The 22,877-nt window shown below is 41.3% G+C and overlaps 1 protein-coding gene across 1 annotated transcript in view; it reads right to left on the bottom strand.

Annotated features, from left to right (window-relative positions):
• The window catches only part of PPP1R9A (protein phosphatase 1, regulatory subunit 9A), a 58,585-nt gene that overhangs the window by 12,025 nt on the left and 23,683 nt on the right, over positions 1 to 22,877 (bottom strand). Inside the window, exons 6-12 of the mRNA XM_009874758.1 lie at positions 17,700 to 17,855; positions 12,180 to 12,233; positions 9,503 to 9,732; positions 8,009 to 8,105; positions 7,716 to 7,887; positions 2,926 to 3,083; positions 2,072 to 2,372 (exon numbers count right to left, since the gene is read on the bottom strand). Coding sequence (XP_009873060.1) covers positions 2,072 to 2,372; positions 2,926 to 3,083; positions 7,716 to 7,887; positions 8,009 to 8,105; positions 9,503 to 9,732; positions 12,180 to 12,233; positions 17,700 to 17,855 — 1,168 coding nt within the window. The remainder of the gene's footprint in view (positions 1 to 2,071; positions 2,373 to 2,925; positions 3,084 to 7,715; positions 7,888 to 8,008; positions 8,106 to 9,502; positions 9,733 to 12,179; positions 12,234 to 17,699; positions 17,856 to 22,877) is intronic.

The following is a 22,877-nucleotide window of genomic DNA, read 5'->3' as shown; positions in this document are numbered from 1 at the left end:
GCCCCGCGGCTGCAGGTGCCCTGCCTGGGCAGGAGGGACTCGGACCACCTTGGGCTCCTCGAAGGACTCCAGAGAGGGTGAGGGAGGGCCGGTTCCTCAGCATAAATCACAAAGAAGCTGTTTAATCCATCATTTTCAGCCTCAAGGCTGACCCCCGCAATGGGGTCACCTGGGCTGCCCTGTCAAAGGATGCACAAAACAGGCAGGACTGAAGAAAACCAATCAATCACACATATTTGAAAAAGTTGGGCTCAGAAGATGAACAAGCAAAATCCCTCACCCATTTGCAATGACTGATCTCATGCCACTTCAGCTCTTCCCACAATACTGCAGGATCTCATACGAAAATAAAAATAAAAGTGTGAGTTTGTTAATGCTCACTTTTGCGAATGAGAGATTAATCAGTGGACACACACAGGTCCACAGATGGGCTCTCTTCCCACCTCTAAAAAAACCTGACCTGAACACACAGAGTAAATACAGCGGCTCTTTTTCTTTTCTGACCTGTAAGAGTTTGACAAGCCAAATTAATATTAAAATAGTATCACTACAGCACCTGTTGCCACACAACTGCCTTAGGATATTTCATTTTTGTAGGACTTACTAAATGCGAATTTTCCATTTGAAACTATATGGCTCTTGTTTAATTTTCATGTATTCATCAGAATCCGGATACACCCCAAAAACACTGGCTGTTTACCTAATAGTCACAGCGGGGAAAGCATGACACCAGTATTTAGACAGAGATTATTTTTCAAACCTAAATTGGAACACAGTGGGTGGAATCTAATACCCTGCTCCTCACACTACAAGGCTAGTCTCCACTACTTTTTGATCAAGATATTTTTCATACATCAGTAGGAAATGCAGGATTTACAACTTCACCGACAAACCAATCATACACTCGAGCCCAAGTATGACTTTGGAAAGTCACATTCTTACGTTCACACCCTTATTTTTACTTGCAAAAGTCAAATACTGGATTTAACTTTAATTCGTTAACAATTTGGCAATTAGAACCTATACAGTTAGACTAGCACACAAACATATATCCACCAGTCCTGACACCAACACCACTTAATCAACCTGTCTTTTAGGAATCTGTGTGAAAGCGTTGTATGAAGATGAAGGAAAAATAGGCTGTAAATCAGCGGCAAGTGTTTTTTAATCACAGAAACCAAAACTCTTAACAAACTGTTCTTTTCGGTTAATATAAGTAAGCCAAAGGCTTTTATGAACCTATCCAGACCCGCCCACTGTCCTCACTTACAAATTTTATCATGTGTTTTATTTTAGCTTGTGTGGCAGTTAGAGAACATAAGGCGCACAGTTAAGAATGTGAAGTTGTATAAATTGCTAATTTTGACTTCAACAAGGCGCCTTAAAAGGAGGGCTCAGTACTCTGTGCCATATTGTACCGTTAAGGCATTTAATAAACTGGTATCTGAGAGATGTACCTGAGCTAGGCGTGACTGCATCATGTTTTATCCAGCCTACAATTAAAGAATCTGAATTAAGTAACAATGTGGCTGGCCTTCCCAACAAATTACTTATTTCTTCTGTAAATGAGGTGTCTCCAGACATTAACCTCTTATTTAGTTTAGACTATGCAGCCTCTCAGCAATTAAAAGCTACAATCTGTTGTTCTTGCTTTACGCTCCTTTCCCCACCCTCCACAAAAAGCATCTAGCAGTGCCAAAATCACATAATTGACATAAGTACACTGTGTTAAGCATGCTGCCAATAAAGAAATGCCCCAAGGTCTAATATATTTGGGTTTTTTTAAAACAGAATACAAGATTTTCTTAAAGGCAACTTCCCCCTAGCTTTTGCAGTGAGTTCTAAGAGAGACAAGAAAGACTAAAAGGAAGCAGTTCCCAATCTCATTTTAAACTTTGTCCTTTTCTTACACCATCGAACAAGGTTACCTCTGTGTTTTTTTTTTTTTGGCTTCCTGGTAGACAGAAGTTACGACAGCCTTCTGGTCACTACAGCCCTACTGCACAACAAAAGTTCACAAAGTAGACGTGAGTAAAACGATGCAGCGGTTTATTGTAAAAAATGGTAATACCTTTATCCTTTAAAACATTCCTGCCAGCTGGGTGGTGCAAAGGAGACGCTTCAGAGCTGTGCCCGGATTTTGAAGGAGAGGAAAGCGGAGTGTCTCCCTGCGCACATAGGGGAAGGACACCTCCTCTGTGGTGCTGTCCTTCTTCTTGGTTTTCTGTGAGGTTGTCAAGGGAGATGGTTGCACTGCTAGCCACGGGGGACAGGGAGGAAGCACCAGAATCTGATGCTGGTGAGGACGCTCTCACGCATAAGGGCAGTGGTGATTTTGAAATGTGCATGGGACTACTGTGACTGTTTGGCGGCTGTTGGTACAAGAGATTATAAAGCAGGTTATACCATTTAGTAACCAATCAGAGCAAGGTTTCCTTTGAACATGCAATTGTTTTATTCGCTATTTAGCCTTCTATTTGTACGAAGCGCTTTAGCGATTCATGCCGTTACCTTCTGACACCACAAACAGCGTTGTTTATTGGTATTTGCTTTCAGACAGAAGTCAGAATACGACAAAACAACGAGTGAGTATCGTATCGTGTTAACAAATTCACAATTAGAGAAATGCACGACTCGAATTTCTTTCCCCTTCTGCATACATGAAAGGACCCAGTCTCCATTATAAAGCACACAGAAAGCAAAAGGTCCAGGATCCCTGTCAAAAAAACCACACAATGAAACAAAAAAACCAGGTGTGCTGACTCAAAGGAGACTGGACTTGTACGTCACTCACGGACACTCGCCACGGAGGAATAAATACTGCCTGTGCTACAGCCAAAGGACAAACACGGAGGATAAAATGGCTTACAGGGGCAACCTAGCCCTCCACAGGAAACCTGAAAGAGAGGGTGGAGTCCTTCTCACCTTTCGTTCAAGGCTGTCTTCTCCATCAGTTGAGCTGATGCTGTCGTACAGCCGTGTTCTGGAAGGTCTCTGCCGCTTGTTCTTCACTGAAAGCTGAGCTCGAGTCTTCAGAGCTTTGGAGTCCAGTCGCTCCGTTTCTGGCACGGCTTCATTGAAATCTGTATGGGAACATGATTTGAAGCTATTTAACAGACGAATCTTTCACTGCTTTCTCCTGAGACAGGACCTCCAATTGAAAGTACACACACTTTGCACATTTTACTTCCACCTGTATCTTCATAGTAAAAAAAATGTTATTTGTATAAACCATTAACAAGTTCATCTGTGCAGTTTCAGCTAACGCACAGCTAAGATTCAACCGCAGATATTTAAAAATTCAGTGAATGCTTCCTGCTGTCACGTGAAGGACCACACAAAGCCAGCTGTACTCGCCCGGGAGGCAGGTCCACTTAGGCTCCCTCAGAGGAACCCGTGTGAGCTCGGCCTGCAGAGAGTCCTCCTCCACCAGGGCACAAAGCAAAGGAGTCCTCCTCTCCCTGTCCTTTGACAGACACTTCCTAGCATCGGGATGAATACACCAGTGTAAGGGGCGACCAATTAATTTATCCCCAATCCTGCCCTTTTAAGCCACCTGACAGACTGGACTGCCTTTTTTTTCCCCCAGCTGCCCCACTAAGCATCTCTCTTGTAACGTCGCCAGTTTTGCAGGCTGCTCAATGCATTATGAAAGAAGTATTTAGCGCTGCCTTCAGGCTGCTTTACGTTTTATCATAATCAGAATGGCTTACAAATTTAAAGAACGTGGCTTGTTCTCGTCTGTACTGAATGTCCCCCAAAACAACCCTCTACAATACATGCAAGTTATGAGCAAGCAATGTCCGCAGTGACAGAGAATGACACAGGTAGTATCCAAATAACCAGATCTGTGACTGGATTTCTTTACAGGCAGCCTTTCACAGGATTATGGAAGAAATGTGAAACTTAACTCTTTTGGATCTATAGAGAAACAGGTTGCTTACTCTGTCCCACTAGTGATGGAGCAGAGAGGAATCCCAGTCTTCCTCTGACTCTGCTGTTGAAGATGTACGTGGCAATATGAAGTGCCCCCATTGCTCACCCCAATTCTTCTGCAAGTAAAAGCATCTTACTATGAGCACCTGCAAGTCTCCTTTGTTACTTTCTCCCTTGCCACGCTGTCCTCAGAACCATAACCCTGTGGTTCCTTCAGACTCCTAACATTATAAACTCAGGTAAACTTCAGTAAATCATCTCTTGTCACCACCAATCATGCTCCCCTACACAGAGACTGGTAGGAGTGACCTAACACACACACAAACACAGCCTTGCCTCGCCTGCACTTGACTCGATATATCAGAAGATGCTCTGAGAAACCCCTTCCCTTAGGCAGGAGTCCAGGGGACATGGTCACTGCCATCATTATCACCACTTACTGCAGTTGGCTGGTTCCAGCTTTCCAAGGGCAACCTGTTTTGGCAAAATCATTAGCACGACAGTGTTACAGCAGGAAGAACCAGCCAGAGACGAAAAGAATTTTCACTGCAAACAGCTGTCAGTGATGTTGCATAAAGTGTATCGTGACAGTGAAAAGGAAATTAAATTACTCTATCTAGAAGGTCCGTGCAAGGCACCCTGAATCACAGCTTTTGAAGGCAGAAATGGGAAGGCCACGATCTGCACAAGAGGGAAAGGACTCTGGTTCTCCCTGGTTAGGGATATGACTGTATTATGTGGAATGGGACACAGACTTTTAGATCGGTCCTTATTCTGATGTAATAGCCTGCACCAAAGAACAAGCTCACACAGCATCAGCAGGGGCCTCTCTCCTTTCCTCCAGCAGGTGTTTGACCACTTGACTCCAACGGGCTTCCATCTGAATTACTATGTCCCACTGTGGAGTGGGAAAGAGCTTGCCTGTCCTCCCACTGTTTTCCATTATATAGACAGACAGATTTCAAAAGCTCCTTCTGTGAATGGACGCATCTCTGGGTATCCCAAGGCACCCAGAAAGTACAGCCATCAAAGCGGCTTGAGCAAATACAAAGTCGGCACCAGCACTGAACTGTTTCGTTTTTCAAACCACCGAATCCTTCCAGCAAACAGCCTGATTTCTCTGCTGCCGACACAGCTCATGACCGCTAAACCAGAAAGCTAAAACGCGCTTTACCTCTTCTTTTGGATTCTCAGAATAAATCACACATTTGGAAAAAAACCACAGACCTCAGGCTTCGAGTAATCCCCAGCAAAGCAAAGGAAGAACTCTGTGGGTGATACCGGTTTTGATTTTCTCCTTCCAACTCCCACTGCTATTACTGGCAGCCCCTCAAACTCCGTGTGAGGTTGGGTTCCAGCCCGAGGAGCCGTGCAGTCGGGCACAGGAGTAAGAGCCACGGCCGGAGCCCCTGCGGTGGCAGGGACAGCTCGGCTCCTGCGGACCTGACTGTCCAACCACCTCCACTGATTCTTCCCACATCGAAGAGACGGCGATGCCACGCAAAAACGTAATCCACCCCTCAGATCACGTTGAAGCAAAAAAACATACTTGGTTATCATTTCAACTAAAATATGTATCGCTACGTAACCTGGTTTGGTTTGGGGTTTTTTTTGAGGGAAGACAGACCAGTCTGATCCAGGCTTCGGAGACTCAGATACAAAATTCGCTGGAAAAGGTTATGGAAGCCAAAAAGTGCTACCGCATGTCTAGGGACCTCTGTTTAAATAAAGGGCTTTTCTTCTTCTCTTGTTAAAAACAGAAATCCAGCCCGGAATCTAAAGTCTTAACTATGCTACTTCTGCTCACAAACAAATCACTGCCAATTGTCTGCCTTTCCTAGTAAATAGTTTGGGTTTGTATTCGCGTTAAACCTGGGTTTAAACCCACAGATCATCTATGCTGATTCTCAGAAGTACTGAACACTGCGAATATTTCTCCAGGGGAATGTGTTTGCAGTGGACTCTCAATTGAATTGAACTCAATGAACAGCAGCTCTTGGAATATGCAAATTTTTGTGCAAATATATCAAATGAAAAATACACTTTGAAAGTAATGACATATAACGCTATACAAAGAAGTCTGAAATTTTCAGAAAGAATTTTACAAAGATTTTTTTTTTCTACATGTAGAAATTCCTCAATTTCAGCTCTTGAGCCATAGATGTCTGTTGACACCGTTACAACAGCAAGTGCAAACATGATTTTTATGAGTCAGGTAAGGAAAACACACTTTCCTCCCCTGATGTAAACTACTGAAAGGGTTTTTGTTAACAACATGGCTCAGTTTTAAATATTCTGTAACACTTACTCAGTCTCTATGGCAGCCATACAGACTTTCTTGTCATCCTGAGTGCTTTTGTGAACGTGAGAGGTTTCAGTATAATAAACACTTGCTAGAAAGAGACCGCTCTGTGAAGATTTGTGGAAACCAATTCCAGAAGGTCTGCGTATCACTCAAATATCCCTTCATCAGGACTGGCTCCTTTTTATACACATTGTTAAAAATGTAATTAATATCGATTTGTGTGTAGAGCAATACTCAGTTTGGGTCTGCACATGAAATAACTGCTAAAGTATCAATTTTAATAAAGTATCTCTGTGCTTGCTAGAAGTTAATCTATTTGATAACACAATGCATTTTATTTCACCAAAGAAATAAATTATATTATAGTCCATTTAAAATGAAAGCCTGTAAAGGAGTCTGGTGCTCCCTTGTCAGAATCCCAACACCTCCAACACCTGATTTCACAGATGTTCCTCTAAATACACAGTAAATATTGCCCATGCCAAACAATTTTGTTCCGAGGCTGTGGACCTAAAATTCACTTTAAGTCTGCACATACTTCAGGTAGTGAGGAGCCATTCGCAATCACAGAACTTTAACTAAAGCTGTGTATATTTTCACTGGCGCAGCTGAAAAATGGGAATTATCTTTTATATGCAAAATAGGTAAAAGTTGCGGTCATGCTGCTGACGGCATCTGTCCAGATCTCAGTGCTGCTACAAACTGTTTTGGCTCTTTGGTAACAGAGAATAAAGTCTTACCAGTCTTCTGTTGTAAATCAGGCTGTGCTCTAGCTGACTAAGATTTTTAATTAATGTGCTAGTGCAGAATTTGCATTTGATTCACAAAAGGCTCCATCCCGAGAAACGGTGAGTGCCACCTACACGATCGCTTTAGATGTCTGTACCAAGGTGGGACCAGAACCTGCCGAGATCCATTCAAAATTCCTGTTTGATCTTGGTTGGGTAATTAAGGACAGATTTAGGAACACAGGGTAAAACATAATTTTCTCCTACTCTATTAACATAACAGAAGCATCAAATTAAACCTAATGTTCATGGCATCCCACTGAAAGCTTTAAAAATCAATAATGATTTTGCTTTATTAGCACTTAGTCCCTTCCATTTCTTAAAGAATATACATTGTACAGCTATTCTGGGACTCTGCATTTGCATCATTTGATAAAAACCTGGTAACAGTCATCATTTGATACTGAATTTTTGAAAAATAACAACGGTGCTGCCAACCGTTAACAACACTGAGGTTGCGGGTTCGATTCCCACTCGGTCCCCATGTGTTGCCTGGTCTAGTCGAGAGGTGGCGTCCCTGCCCATGACAGGGAGGTTGGATTAAATGATCTCTAAGGTCCCTTCCAGCCTAGGCCATTCTATAATTCTATGATTCTATGAATATTAATTGTTTCTTTTAAATCCCAAATGATCACCATGCTATTTATGGACGTATTAATAAGAGTTACAGCTTGGTTCAAACCAACCTTGACTTAAGCCGTCCAGGCAGGACACTTGCTTAGTATCTAGATTTTCCACTGGATCTCCTCTAGAAACTTCTCCAAAAGATGTCTGCCTCTCAAAAATATTGTTGTTATTGTTAACCTGGCTCCCATTTTGCTTCATTAACCTGAAAACTTCTCCTTCCAAGTCTCTTATCTGAAAGAAATACAACACAGTGTTACCCATAACACACACACACATCTATTAGGTACATTTTTCCCCAGAAAATCAGATAGAACTGTCTCATTCTTCAATTATGAGAGTAATTCCTACTCACACGGGCTTGTAAGCCTTGAACCTCAGCAAGGTGCGCTTTCTCCAAATCTTCAATTTTCTTTCGTTCAGCTTCCTGGCGTTTGATGAAGTCAAGTTCTCTTAGGGGAAAAAAAAAAAAAAGAAAAAAAAGAAAAAAGATGCATTTGCTGTCATCAAAGCAATCAGATTCAAACAGAAAATAAAATTTTCTGCTATACCTTAAGCTACACATCAGAAAAATCTGTCCTTAACAACTATTATACTACTAACCTATCAAGACATACGACACTGCAATTAGGACAAAACCCCAAACAAGTACTTTGTCTAACTGAATATGTAGGTGAAAATACAAAAATGGAACTAATCTGAAAAAAAAAGTCTTGGTTGCTCTAACTGATAATAAAACCCCCTATTTTTTCATAATCTATATTTAACAGTGAAAATGTTGGCTTAGTTTATGATGTGCTCTGTTCTAGGAAATAGGGCAAAATCTCTGTTTTATTGGAGGCTGACTGCACTCCTTCACAGAAAGGACTTCCTTAAGTTTCCGGGTACAAATCCAATTTTCTAGTAACCTATAAGGGAATCTGTTAGGTGATTTTAGGAGTCTAGACAGCTAAAAACAACGGGTCAGGCCTCTGACTAATATAAAGCAGAGTAACAACAGAAAGACTATCCAGGCTCATTCCCTATTTCTTTTTATTTTGAAAATCTAAGACATTTATAATAGAAATCACACAAGCTGCCTGCTAGTTCTGGAATACTCATAGAATTCCCAGATGGGTAATGACATTTGGACTATTTAAAACCCTTTTTAATGGGACAGGATATTCACTCCCAGCTGTCACTTGACATTGCTCTATGTTTTTGAGTTTTCTTCTTAAAATGAGTATATTTCAGTAGAAAGTGAAAAAGTTGCTGAAAGAAAAAAAAAAAAGAAATTTAGGGGAATGGAAGCTGTTATGGAAAAGTAAGATGATGTTATTCCTGCTAGCCCCCAGGGAGAGGGGGCTACACTAAACAGTGGGGGCAGGTAATCATCAGCTCAACTCAGCTCAAACACTCTTGGGATCTACAAGAAGAAGAAAAATACAAAAATGTGACATGTAACAAAAAATGTAGTTTTGATGTTATGTTAGGAGGAGCGAATCCAGCTGAGACAACAGGAATACGAATTGCTGCAGACCTTGCTAATCCAATGCTTTCCTACGATTACTCCTGGTTGTTTGCACTCACACCGAGTTACCTGTTAGTTCTGAAACATTCCAGCCTGAAATACTACACATCAAGTCCTTATTTAGTTATATGTTTACTTTTCAACAATATTAAACTGACACTTGAATACTACTAAGCACTTTTCCATAACAAAGAGCCCGTGTTTTTCATGAAAAAAAAGGTGCAAAATAGTGTTTACCTTAGAGGTGTTTAACAGTGGGGTTCATATTGCAAAATACATCACATATTTGTTTCCTATCTGGCCACTAAGTCATTTGCTGAGCCTGGCGTAGCTGCTTACTTTTGCTGAAAATCCTTGATTAACTTCTTGGCCTTGTTGTATTTCTTCTCCAGAGCCTGATACTGGCTCTGCGTCTCCTTGAGGTGCTCATTCACCGTGTGACACAGGGTTTGGGCCTCGATCCAGTAACTCTCCAATTTCATCATCCTCTCCTTGTTCTCCTCGATGTTCTGCTGGAGCTGGGTCTTCTCCAGTTCCCACCTCACCTTCTCATTCTCAGCAGCCTGCAGCTGATGGCAAGAGTGAAGGCACAGTCACTAAAAAGCTGCAAAGAGCAGCCTAAGAGTTTAGGATTGATTCAAACAACATGAATAGCGAAAATCAGCAAATTAATAACTAACAGTAGTGTGCTAGCAGTGAGAAGAGCATTCCAGCACAAAGGAAACATTATTCTTCCTCATAAAACGAAGCAGAGCCTTTGCTCTGTGTTCCAGCGCAGCCTCCACGATGCTCTCGGTTATAATAATACACGTTAAAAAATTTCACTAGTGGCGTACTCAGGCACACTACAGGGTTAATCGGTGAGCAATAGGGATGTGTTTTGCTCTGTGCATGTGGTTCAAGTGTTATAAAGCATTCACACACCTTCATTAAGCAATGAAATTCCTTATTTTGGCAGGGCATCTCATTTCCAGGTTCTGTATTTGATTTAAGAATAATTCAGAAAACAACAGGACAAAAGTCAACCAGATCTAATCTATCTGCTTTTCACCCAAATTAGAAACTGTTCCCAATTCTTACAATGCCTCTTTCACGTTATAATTAAACTAATAATTCAAAATTTAACATTGCTTGCAACCTAGAATCTTTTTTTCATTTAAGCAAGCACAGAGTTTTATATCCACTGCTGAAACTATGCCAGAACTCTTAGAACGACAAAGAGAACCTGTTATAAATATATTACTCTTGCTTTGTCGGTTATTTTCACTTGCTTACTAAGTTATAAGGAGCTAATATGAAACAGAAGTTACGCCCCTGTTGTTTTAAGATTTCAGGTGCTAGTTCTGCCAAACACAACAGCACTGCGTAACCCTGTGACCAGGGCAGTTCCACTTCGGCACCAACGACTTCTTCCAAGTGACCTCAAAGAAGGAAATTTTCTGGTGGGAGAGAGGTGTCCCTGCCCACAGCAGGGGGGGCGGAACTACATCACCTTCAAGGTCCCTTCCAACCTGAACCATTCTATGATTTAAGTCTAAATTTTACGGCTGAGTTCGTAACCAACGTTAGCTCCTCAGCGACTTTGTTATGTGCTATTTTTTACGTGCTAGGCTTCTCACTTCTCAGCTGAGGTTTCTCACTTCTCAGCTGAGGCTAGCTGCAGGTTTCGATGCTCGGTGCTGGCTACGGGTAGAGTCGTTCAGCAGTTTGCCTACTTCAGCTCTCAGAATTTACAGAAAACAAACAATGCCTTAACATCCCTGTTTACTTCTGGAGACGGTTTTAATTTGCTCTGGGTAGCTCTACTAGCACTAACGATGACACACACACGCAGAAGATAACTTGTTGGCGGTTCTATTAGCAATATACCTCAACTAGTCACCTTTTCCTCAGCTCTACCGAAAGCACTAGGTAAAGAGATCCAACCCCAAAAGGCACGTTAACCCTCTTCGTGCAAAGGGATTCACCCCGATGAATGCTGACACCCACGCATCATCGTTGCCGACAGGTCGGTGGGGCTCAGCACAACCCCGAGGGATTGACCACGCGGCCCCAGCCGCTGCACTGGAAAGCAGAGCAAGAAAAAAATTCCGGCTTTCCAAGCTGAAACAGGGCAACAGAATCCGTCCGTGCAGAAAACAACTGCACTCTGAATTTGTTTTTAACACCAACGCAGGCAGCTTTGATAAACACCACGCAAAATCCACAGTGAGTGCAAATGTTGCTATAAAGAAATCATAATCTAAAATCTTTTCCTGAAGTGCAATTTTCTCTTCTTTTTATTTCCTTTATAATGTGTCAAACTCGGAGAGAAGGATGTTGTTACAAAACCTAATATTACTCAACAATACTATGATAACAGCTGACTTCCCATCAAGGTTATCCTAGCACAAAAAATGCAGTTCCTTTTTACTGCTATAGCCAATGCAATCTAGTAACCAGAAACTTATTGTACGATTATGTTTTCTTTTAAATTGGTAAGCTTTTTTCTTTCTGGAGTATCTTCTAAAGAGAGCTGCAACAATATGAAACAGTGGTTTTGGTTCTGAATATAAAAAGCAATTGTAATTAAATACCTGTAAATAAATGAGTTGATTTTTTATAATGTCAAAAAGAAGAAAAGTAGCTTAAACAGGATACTTTAACATCACTGGGAAATAGGAATATTTAACTAACTTAGATTTGAACGTTGAATCCAAATATAATTTTAAAATCTGAGAAAACGCATTAGAACTGTAAAACTAGAAAACTGCCATTTAGTTATTATGATGCCTCTAAAAACGTATGTTTAACTGAAGCTACACGAGTTGGCAGCTTCTCTTAACAGAAGCCCTTAAGATTTTTCTTGAAACTTTGAATAGAGACTATATAGCAAGACAAGCTGAGCCACTGTGCTTCTTAATCAGCCTTTAATAGGGATGTTGACTTCTCCACCCACATCAAGATACATGTCATCAGGTCTGATTTTCATGAGAGGAAAAAACCAGCACGTAATTAACAGCATATTGATTCTTACCTTTGTCTTCAGCTTCTGAATTTCAGCTTCTGTAACTGCATGTTTGATTTGCAACTAAAATTGAAAATATAAAATAAACAAGTGAAGTCACAGAGTACACAGTATTTTTAAAGCCCGTGCTGCAAGTTGAATACCTTATTGCATAGCAGAAGGCCTTGAAGAGTGCTGCAGTGCAGTAGATTGTAAATTAAAATGTCTAGCTTGCAAAATGACTCAGTCTGTGCAACCTAATTAAAGATAGGATGCCGTCTAACCACTCATAATTTCAAATCAGAACATCCAATCTGTTTAGCAAAACCAAATGTCTTATGCTCAAAAAAAAAAAAAAAAAAAAGAAAAAAGGAAGATGTTATCCTGCTGGGCTTTGCTCTCCTCTCCTGTGAACGTGCAAAACGCCCCAGTGCTGTCAGAAAGTCCCACTGCATTGATTAAAGCAGGCAAGCTACAAAAAAGCAAATACGGAAATAAGTGATTCAACAACTCAAGAAGTCAGGAAAACCTTGAGGGAAGATTCCACACGTTTATTTCATGCCAGAAAAAAAAAAAAAGGTAAATTGATGTTATCCTCCACCATTAACCGCAGTCATTCTGCTCAAGCTGATCTCGGCAGAGAGCAGTTACACGGGGAAATTGTAAAAAACAGGAAACGGCATTCAAGCACACAAAATGATTGCAAAGAGATTAGCAGCCCAGGCAGTGTGCTAGACGTTGTAGCTACGTTTCCGAGCAGCGTGCCAAAATAACAGCGGGTCCACAGAGCGAAAAGGGTCAGTGCCGAGGACCTGGCACCCACCCGCACGCCTTCCAGGCGGATTGCTCTCGGACTGACCGAACTCGGTCTGATCCCGTGCACTGAATACCCATTTGCTCTTTGAGAGTAGCAGGCAACGTGCCCGAAGATCTTTAGTTTCACCCCAAAGGTCTGCTTTTCGCAGGCTGCGAGAACACTCGGAAGTACGAATTTAATCAGTTTCAGTCTTGAAAAGAGAAGGCTCAGAGGGGACTTTATTACCGTACGGAAATAGCTGAGGGGTGGGGGTCAGGAGGAAGGGGACAATCTCTTCTCAGTGGTGCCCAGCAATAGAACAAGCAATAATGGGTTTAAGTTAGAACATGGGAAGTTCCACCTCAACATGAGGAGAAACTTCTCCTCTCCTGCTCTGGAGACTTTCCAACCCGCCTGGACATGTTCCTGTGGGGCTGCCCTGGGTGACCCTGCTCTGGCAGGGGGTGGCACTGGGTGAGCTCCAGAGCTCCCTTCGAACCCCAACATCCTGAGATTCCGTGATTCAGCAGCACCTAAGCCAACCTGAAACCCAACACAGGACTGCACCCGAATCCCTGCTGCTTTATTATTTAAAGCAGGTGGCACGTGTGCTGAGTAAGGAGTTGAGGGCAAAACCTGAATTCCAGCCAGAGCTGGCACTGCAGCAGAGACAAAGCCTTCATCCATTATTTAAGAATATGGAATAGAAATAGTTACGGAAAAACATGTTTTACATGGGGGTTACTTCTCCTACAAGACTAAGAATCCTTTGGGATTAGTTTATGTTGAGCTAATGGAGTGAGCGAGGGAGTTGTACTAAACCAGGAATTATCTCTGGGGAAGCAAAGGCTATACTCTTGACGACCAGGCTGTGAGTGAAAAAAAAAGTACAAATAATTCAAAAGCGAAGTTCTTCTGGAGGAGAGGAGTAATTTTCAAAACAACAGGAGCCATCACAGGGCTGATGGGTACAAATACCTTTGAGAAAGGCTGAGCTACTTCTGAAATTCCCTTTTCGGGGAGCCTCTTGCAGCGCACTGAGAAATAAATGCTCTCAGATGCAGTCTGATTTGCCAATCAGACTTAACTGGTCTAGTGAATATACCTAATCCTTTCTCATGGAGAATTACTGAATTTATGCTGGAAGGAATAAAGGAGACACTGACGCAACCAGTTCCATCTGAGGAACAGTTTAGGAATCCTCTTTCCAACGCTCATTTCCCAGTCATTGTCTCCAGAGGAGACTGTAAGCACTTCTCCTCCCCATGATCATCTGTTCCTCACACTCACTTTGTATTACGAATCTTCTAGTGCCCAGCGAGAGCAGATGCCAGATTCCATTTCAAATTAAACCAGTCTCCAGGAAACGCCACAGGAGAGCAGGGCTACTGGTCCAGGATGGGGAGAAGCATTAACGGCCAGTGGTGCTACTCCACCCCGGAAGCCAAGAAAGATACATACCTTTTTGTAATTATACACAGGAGAGGGAACTCAAAAGATACTTCGATCAACATTTGCAAGAGGTTACGTGCAATTTTTGAGCTCGCCCTGATCCGTGATTTTCAGAAATTTGAGAATTTTTTTTTCTCGTCGTCCCATTTCTGCTAGTAGTGAAAAATTATGGAAGAACCATCTGAAATTGTTAAGCTGCTTCTAAAGAGCCCAGGCCGTGGCTTAGTTCTGCCATCTCATTGTTCTGAAGTGAGATAAAATCAGGGGAAGGATGGATGAGCTAGATAATGAAATCAAAAAGCCAAGACTCAAAGCCTTAGGCCACCTGCCTACAGTCCCATCTCTTCTTGAACAGCCCCCACCCCATAATCAGCACTTAAACAGCTTATTATTACATACAAATAAACTCCAAATTGTTGCAATCTGCTCAGGTACAGATGGTTTTTAACAGTTATTTTTATACTCTCCGTTATTAAGTTAAAGGGATGAATACTGAGCACCCAGTCAGATTATTGAATCAGCCCATGGTACAGCAGAACCCACTGAGGCAGAACAACAAAAAAAAGACACTTTCCTGCCAAACAGACAAAATGTGTAGCGGGACATCTACTTTTTTTCTTTTTTTTAAAAGAACTAATTATGCTTGCAGAATAGATGAGAAATACTAACACATTTATAGGTTACACTGAACATCAGGCGAGTCAACTGCTTGGCAAGCAAGTCTGGAGTTTTTTTTTGAGCAAGTTCACTAATAGGGAAGCAGAAATACCTTATTCCATGTTCTACATAATGCCAGACAAATTCTTGGCAGATACTATTTTACATTTTTATGTTTTCTAAGAAAACGTAAAATTGCGAAGGCTTTATTGAAACAAAGACATGTCAAATATTTTTTGGCACATTTCCTTTGCAAAGATGTCTGATTAACTTTTCTGATTTTTCTGATTTTTCTGATTTTTCTGATTTTTCTGATTTTCTGATTAACAATGAAACTTTTAAAAAAAACGCGTTATAGAGAAAAAACCTGATTGAATTCCTAAGACTGCAAAAGGTAGAATGGCATGAAAAGCTAGTAAATGTTAAAATATCCAGAGTACACTGTAAAAGAAAATACCCAATGGAATTTAACAGTTTCCATGACATTTTTAATATAATCATTACGTATTTCTAAATGTAATAATAATTCACTTTTCATACATTTCATTAAGACATTAAATATAATACCTAATTTTTACATAAGATGTCCTTCTCTCTATAAATCTTGTCTCTCTTCAATCATCACAGATAAAACAGAAGTTTCTAGCTCTTTCTCTCCAAGAAGTTAAGAAAAATCAGTCCTATTTTTCCTGTTTTACAGCCAGGAAAACAAGACTTGCAGACCTACAGTGATTCACCCGGAATGCCCATCTCCCTTCTGACTCCCATCCCAAAAGCAAGGCATTTCAAATAAAAGTATTCTTAGAGTACACGAGCACATTTTTTTTTCCTTGCAAAGACTGAATTCAACTAATTAGGTCAAACTATTATGCTTAAAGATTATGTCCAACCCACTTCTTTAATACTTCCATTAATCTCTGGAGTAAGGACAAGAAAGAACAGTTATTCTTTAAATACAATTCCCGAAAACACTGTGTGGGCTTGTGCAGCGTGATCATGAACAAGTCCTCTAGTGTTGAAAGAATTTAGGGCAAATACCAAGAAAAATACATGTACTCACTGTAGCAGCCAACAAAACGCAGCTGTGTACTGTTAAATACAATCAGTGACACGCTCCTAACAGTGGTAACTGCGTGGGTTAGAGAAAAGGAGCCCGGTCTTATGCAGGAACATTTAATATTTTCTTCTCAGGCTCTCATCTCCCCTTAAATTGGAGGATCTCAAAGTCCCTTAATCTCCTCTCCTCTACACCAGGACTTTGAGGTCATTACATCGGACAGGTTTGCAAAGAGCTTCACAGTTTGGACACACTAAAATATGGGAATAGCCCAAAGTTGTATTCCAGCGTAGCTTTACGGGCACTTTATTGAAAGGTCTCTGTCCCGCCCCTCAGTGCACGGGTGCTGTGCACGGCCCCGGCACAACCAGAACGGCCGCATCTTCCTCCTGCTTTGAGAAAGCATCGCTGGGTATGATGCCAAGTATTAGAAAACGAAGCAAAGCGGTTCGCTAATCTGCATCGGAGCCTGGAACTTGAAATATGGAGTGAGAAAATTATCATTTAGGTAAAGGAAGAAAAAAAACCTTGCAGGAAGCAACAAGGAATACCAGTAGGCATCTGAAGGCTGGAAAGGGTATCGGCAGAAAAGGGGAAGACTGGCTGGTCACTGACTGATTACAGTTCATACACTACCTCCCTTCAGAGTAGTAAAAACATATATTTACAGAAGATAAAATATCTGGTTTGCGTGGAGGGAAGGGGAATGGGTGAGGACCGGGGAAGAAGGATGAAAAGAAAGTCTCTGTATTTTAGAACTCCTTTCTGGCCCCAGGTGCTTCTGCTTAAATCTATGAAGTTCTGGCTGTTTTTACCCCTTCCACCTTCCTGTATTTAAAAAGAAAAATTCTCTTTACTGTCATCACGGAGCCCATTACTGCAGGCTTGGATGAATCCAATTGCTTCATGTCTTTCCTTGCATTAGAATTTGGGAAAGCTCAGAAATGAACCACAACAAAAGCACAGCCTCAAACAGAGAAGCGATGTTTCTCAGTACTTGGGTATGTTAAGTTACATGAATTTAATGACTGCAGCGGACACACAAATGCTGTAACCACGGAGTTTTCTAAAACACCAGCTTGAAATATTCCTGCTTCCTCAACACAGCATCTTTCTAAACACATGGCCAAACATACGACACTGCGCTATCAGCCGCTGCGTAACGGTACACAATGAGCTCCACATGTCCCTTTTCACTGAAAATTCCCATTTGCTCTTTGGTTTTTCTGATCACTTTTAATTGGAATCTTACCAACACTAACCGAAAAAAAAAAAAGCAACCTGCTACTAATGAATTACCTTGCACTTTGTCTTCCTTGTGAAAAAATGCAAAGTGCTGAGGCAGAATAACGTCTGTGCTCAAAACCTGAACTGCCCTCCATCAACACAACAGTCACCTGAAAACTGGTGCTAAAACAACTCCGAAGAACAGTTCCACTTTGAAGCAGAACTTTTTGAGTCACTCAGAAATACCTGTATAGAAATCAACGCCAGTTTTGAAGACCAAAACCAAGCACTGAGCAATGAGATAACTAGAAATCAAACTCCACTGAGATATTTCAGGGATATTTTCTGATCTGTAACTTACCTCTTTGAATTTGTGAGCAAGCTTGCTGGTGTCCACATCACTGGGGGAGAACATGTCATCGTTTTCCGGGAGATCAAACACTTCAATAGCCATGTCACCTCCCGGAAGGACAGGTCCCATGTCTTCATCTTCTTCATCTGTAGCATATTCCCCTGTCTTAATTTTATAGCATTTAAGAAATTCCAGTTATCCTCTTAGAGTAATTAATCTGCTGTGTAAACACAGCATACTGCATACAAAAAAAGTTTTATCTTTTTCTTCAGCTATAATACCAGCACGTACGAATCGTACTAGACAAAACATAACTCCATAATAGTATTTCAGGACACTGCGAGAGGAAAACAGTGTCTTAAGCACTAAGATTTAGTGCACTAAAGACTGAGTGCTTTAGCGTTATGGCTCTATAATTCAATGTTTTTTATCCTTTTCCAAGTGAGGTCTCTTTTCCATAGGAAGACCTCTCCAAATTTCTCTCAGATTTAAGAAGGAACCTTTTCCAAATAGAAATAAAAGCAGAATAGGACCAACAGGACCTTGACCAGTCTGGAGGAAGTAATTCTCCAGTGATATTCCATGTTGAATTTCAAAATCCTTTGGTTTGCTATTTGTAAACAACAAATAGCGAAGTCGCTCCCACACAGAACGACAACAGCATGAAAACGAAACCACGTGGCAGAGAAAAGCTCAGAGACTGAGGTCAGAGATGACTGGATTTGCACCCTGAAGGAGGAGCTGCTTCGGGCTAGTTTTAAACAGAAAACACACGCGTTTCTTGGGCTGGTAAACCATGAGATGCAAACAACTTGCTGATAAAACAGAATTTAAAACAAAAATCATAAGCTACACGCTTAGTCTCAAGACTAAACAAAGTAAAACTCTGGAAATGAACAGAAAAAGCTTGCGGTATCAAACCCCGAGATGCCTCGCCAATCTTCTGCTCCTACACCTGTGCTCTTCCCTCCCCGTGCCCGAGGCGGCTGGGTACCGCTTTGCTTCCGTGGGGCTCCCTCTGGAAGCCAGAGTAATCGGATCGCGGAGAGCCTGCTGGCTGTGCAACCAGCTGAGAACAAATTATAAAGCAAACACTTCCTTCAGGACCATCTCTGGATTTATGGAGCTTGGGACTCAATAATGGGGAAGGGGTGCAGTCCTTCTCACGTTCATACGGTTGCAACACCAAAATTTTGACACTACTTAAGTTTTTGATCGTGAGCTTTGAGGTCCTGAGGTGAAGGCACATAATATTGTCAGCACAAGTATATTATTCCCTGTAGTGCTAGGATTATCTATTAGTGTCATTTTTCGTCAAAGGAAATTTTCAAAACAACAGGTAAGAACCCAGCTGTCCGAACAACAGCTCAAATCTCATCTTCCTACCTTAATTTAGTTTCCCAGCTGTTGTTTAGGCTTATGCAAATCTCCCTCAATTAAAAAGCAGTGCATGGAAGCATGTTAACTCTAGGTGCACAAGCACACACAGATAGAAGAGATGTATGTATGCATCCATCAACAGGGTGATATATTTGCAATAAAATATCACCATTTCTTGGCTAAAGAGCACACAGAACCATAGAACGGTCTGGGCTGGAAAGGACTTCTAAAAATAATGAAAAATCTATATTCTCTTTCTAAAAACCATTAAAGCTTTAAAAATCAAAGCCAAAACACTGAGAAAGCACAGAAAGATTTGGTAAAATATTCCGATGTTAAAAGAAGTTTCAGAAAGAAGGTAAGTCACCAACACACGTGACTCACTTCAAATATCACTGTTCACGTGAGCCACTTCTGCCTCTATAAAGAGTTCCATGTTCTCCAGTGAAATAAAGACTGACCATTTATTTTCCACACTTGAGACATACTGAGAATCTCAGCAGTTTTCAACAAAAAAAACCCAAAGCTAACAGCTGGTTTTACTTCTTTTTTCTTTACTTAAAACAGAAGGGAAGAACACACAAAGACACACACTGGAGTTTCCAGGCATCTTAGCGTCAGAACTAAGCAAAACAACACCCGAAATTATCATTCTGTATGTCTAGAACTCACATGCACACAGGATCTTCTGTTACACTACACCTGGAAAAACTTCTGTTTCTATTTTATTCCCCATGGCTACGAGCAGTTGCAGAAAATTAGGCTGCTAACTCTCCTGGCTTTTCCCAGGAGCGTGTGACACCACCTTCACACACCATTAAGGTGGTGAGAAGAGACACAACTAACAAAAATCCCAGCAAGATACCAATGAAATGAATTATTGTGCAGACGAAATAACCGCACAGTCCACGTACTGTCAATTTTGCAGTCATTATCCCTGAAAAGGCTATAAGGTGCTACACAACTGTCATTTCTGCAAGAAAATACCATCTTGGCAAGTCCATCAGCAGTGGCAAGGAAATCTCAGAAGTATGTGAAGAGGAAGCAGAAATAGGATCGTTAACTAGCAAACTCATGCCCAGTTTACGTAAAAAACACCGACCTGGCTGAGCTACACATGCATTTTAAAGGAACGTATTAGTTTCATGCAAAACCGTAATTGCAGCCACCAGCTTCAGAAAAAGAATAAACCAGATTAGTTTAGTTAAAGCTGGCTCCTCCAAAGACTTAAAACAAAAAAGAAGCACTTCATACAAGAAGAAAAATGAACACATACGAAGGGCTAAGTTATACCGGGGAAAAATATTCTTCTGGCCTCAGGAGCCAGAATTGCTTGAAGAGGGACATCAGGCAGCTTAAAACGAACACAAAGGAAAATCTTGCTTCAAACTGCACATAAGGAGATAGACACAGTCATTTTTGCTTCAATTAATGCAAAAAGTAGTCATCAAAGCAAAGTAGGGCAGTTTGTTGAAGTAAACAAGACAGCAGGATGACACAAACACACTACAGAACACAGAAATAAATGGGGTTTTGCTTTCGTCTTCAGAAGAAAGGGATCCGATCTTACGATCACACGAAACACAAATTACGGGATCAAAAGAAGCAACGCGTGCTTTAAGGAAAAACATGTCATAAACTACATGAAACATACTTTCCCTGAAAAAATTCTCTCTGAGGACTTTTGTTTCACATGAAACTACTAAAAGGTTGTTTGGACCCTGCGCCCGCAAGCTAGAATGGGAAACCTGGTGTTTTACAAGAAGCAGCAAGGCACAGACAAAAGTTATTTTACTTCAAAATAACAAAGTCTTTTAAGGGAACACTTGTTTTTGTGGCTGCCTGAGGTTCATTGCAATACATTTTGTTTTCTTAGCAGACAACAAAACCAATATTTTTTTACTCAACAGTCAATGAAAACTTGCTCTTGAAAGAAAATCTCAGACCCTTCAGTGTGCGCTGGCGAGCAAAATGCATCCAAGCAAAAGACCTATTTCCCGTTTCGGTAGCACCTTAGGCTTAGGCTTACCCCACCTACAGCAATGCCTTCTGATACGAGCCACCCAATTCTGCTATACTGTCACAGAAAATAGCATGAAATTCTCTTTACTAACATCAACTGCAATTGCCCACTTTAAAAGGGAACGTGTGTTATTCACGTTGTTTAATTGACTTGTAAATTCTTGAAACTGGCCGAACACTGCCAAGCAGAAAGAAGCAGTGAAGCGGCACCATGAGGCGCAAGGCAGACAGACCTTCCCCAAATCACCCTAACAAAGGCTGCATCAAGCTAAACCTTTAATTTGTGCCGAAACTCTCCCACAATCAGGGAGCACCCTTTGAAGAACTACAGAAATAACTCAAGCCCATCCCTTTGTTTGATTTTTTTTTTGGACGGTTTATACTTAGTCCTTTCAAAAGAGCCAGGAAAAAAATAATGGTATAATATCAATCATTGCTTTTACAGGGGTACTTCATATTAATGATGTTGGAAAAATTGTATTTTCTGAAAGATCCTGTTTATCATACAATCATAGAATCACTCAGGTTGGAAAAGCCCCTTGGGACCACCAAGCCCAACCACTAACTCTGCTCTGCAAAGCTCAGCCCTAACCCAGCTCCCCCAGCCCCACATCTAAACGGCCTCCAAACACCTCCAGGGGTGGGGACTCAAATGTATTCTTTGGGTGTTGGACATTCAAGCACATTGCAATATTTTCGTGTCTTGCCTTCAGTGTTTCTGCTCTCAGAATTTCCTGATAACTGAGAATTAAAAATGAAAAAATTATTCAAATTACTATTAGTGATATTAAAATACAATAAAATATCACTTGCCTAAAAGTACTCATCCGTGGCCGCAAGGTGAATAGAATTCTGCAATATCTTATTAATTTCACATCCTACATCACTATACACAGGTCATCTGCTTTACGTGACTTTTGCCATTCACTGTAGAACACGAGTAAGGTAATACCATGTTCAAATAAAAATTCCAAGAAATGGCAGAATTTGACTAAGATGTGCAGAGAACACCGTGTTAGAACAGAGAAGTCGAAAAGTTTCTGCCAGGGATACAGATTCAGGCTGCACTTACCACACTAAGTGGGAAATAAAAGCCTGCAGAGATGTGGGGCATTTATATGGTAAGGGATGTTTCTCTCAGGATTACTTATATAGTGAATGATGTATCTTTTGGAAACTATTACTGCAAATCTTCCCCAAAAAGGAACTGCCATGTAACATTCCTGTAAAGCAAGGGAATGAGAAGTTACAGCAGGCTAACGAGTGTCTCCCTATTTTAGCATCCGAGTCAAGTCCAGTGCACGCGGGCTGGCACAAGTCTCAGTAACGCTGCTATTTGAAAGAACTGGGATAATTCTGAAATAGCAAGGTGCTGCCTGGGCTATGATGAAGACTGTCCTAAGTTTCAAACCAGAGGACATTCAGCCAGCTGGTGGCACAGCAAGACGGAACACCAGGACTTGCCCACGCCCGGTACATGTTCTCTTCCTGTGACCTAACCAGCTCCACCAGACACAGCGGCGTGCAGTGAGCCCAGGACTCAAACACAGATCATTTGATTTCCTGCTCCGGAAACCTGAGAGGTTACTGCTGTCTTTGGGACAAAGTCTCTGAGGCTCGGAATTTGACAAACTCAACGAGGGCGCTGAATAAAGCGCTGAATAAAGATCATTTTCTTGTTTATTTATGCAGCATTGTAGCTGGAGATCCATGACACCCTATTTTAAGAACAGTATGAAAATGAACAGTTTGATAGCTCTGAGACTGAGAATCTCCTGTATAATT

The sequence above is a fragment of the Apaloderma vittatum genome, unplaced genomic scaffold (genome assembly GCF_000703405.1).
Source record: "Apaloderma vittatum isolate BGI_N311 unplaced genomic scaffold, ASM70340v1 scaffold13058, whole genome shotgun sequence".
NCBI lineage: Eukaryota > Metazoa > Chordata > Aves > Trogoniformes > Trogonidae > Apaloderma > Apaloderma vittatum.
Note: the sequence above shows the minus strand (reverse complement) of the source record. Positions and strands in the feature narration are given on the sequence as shown.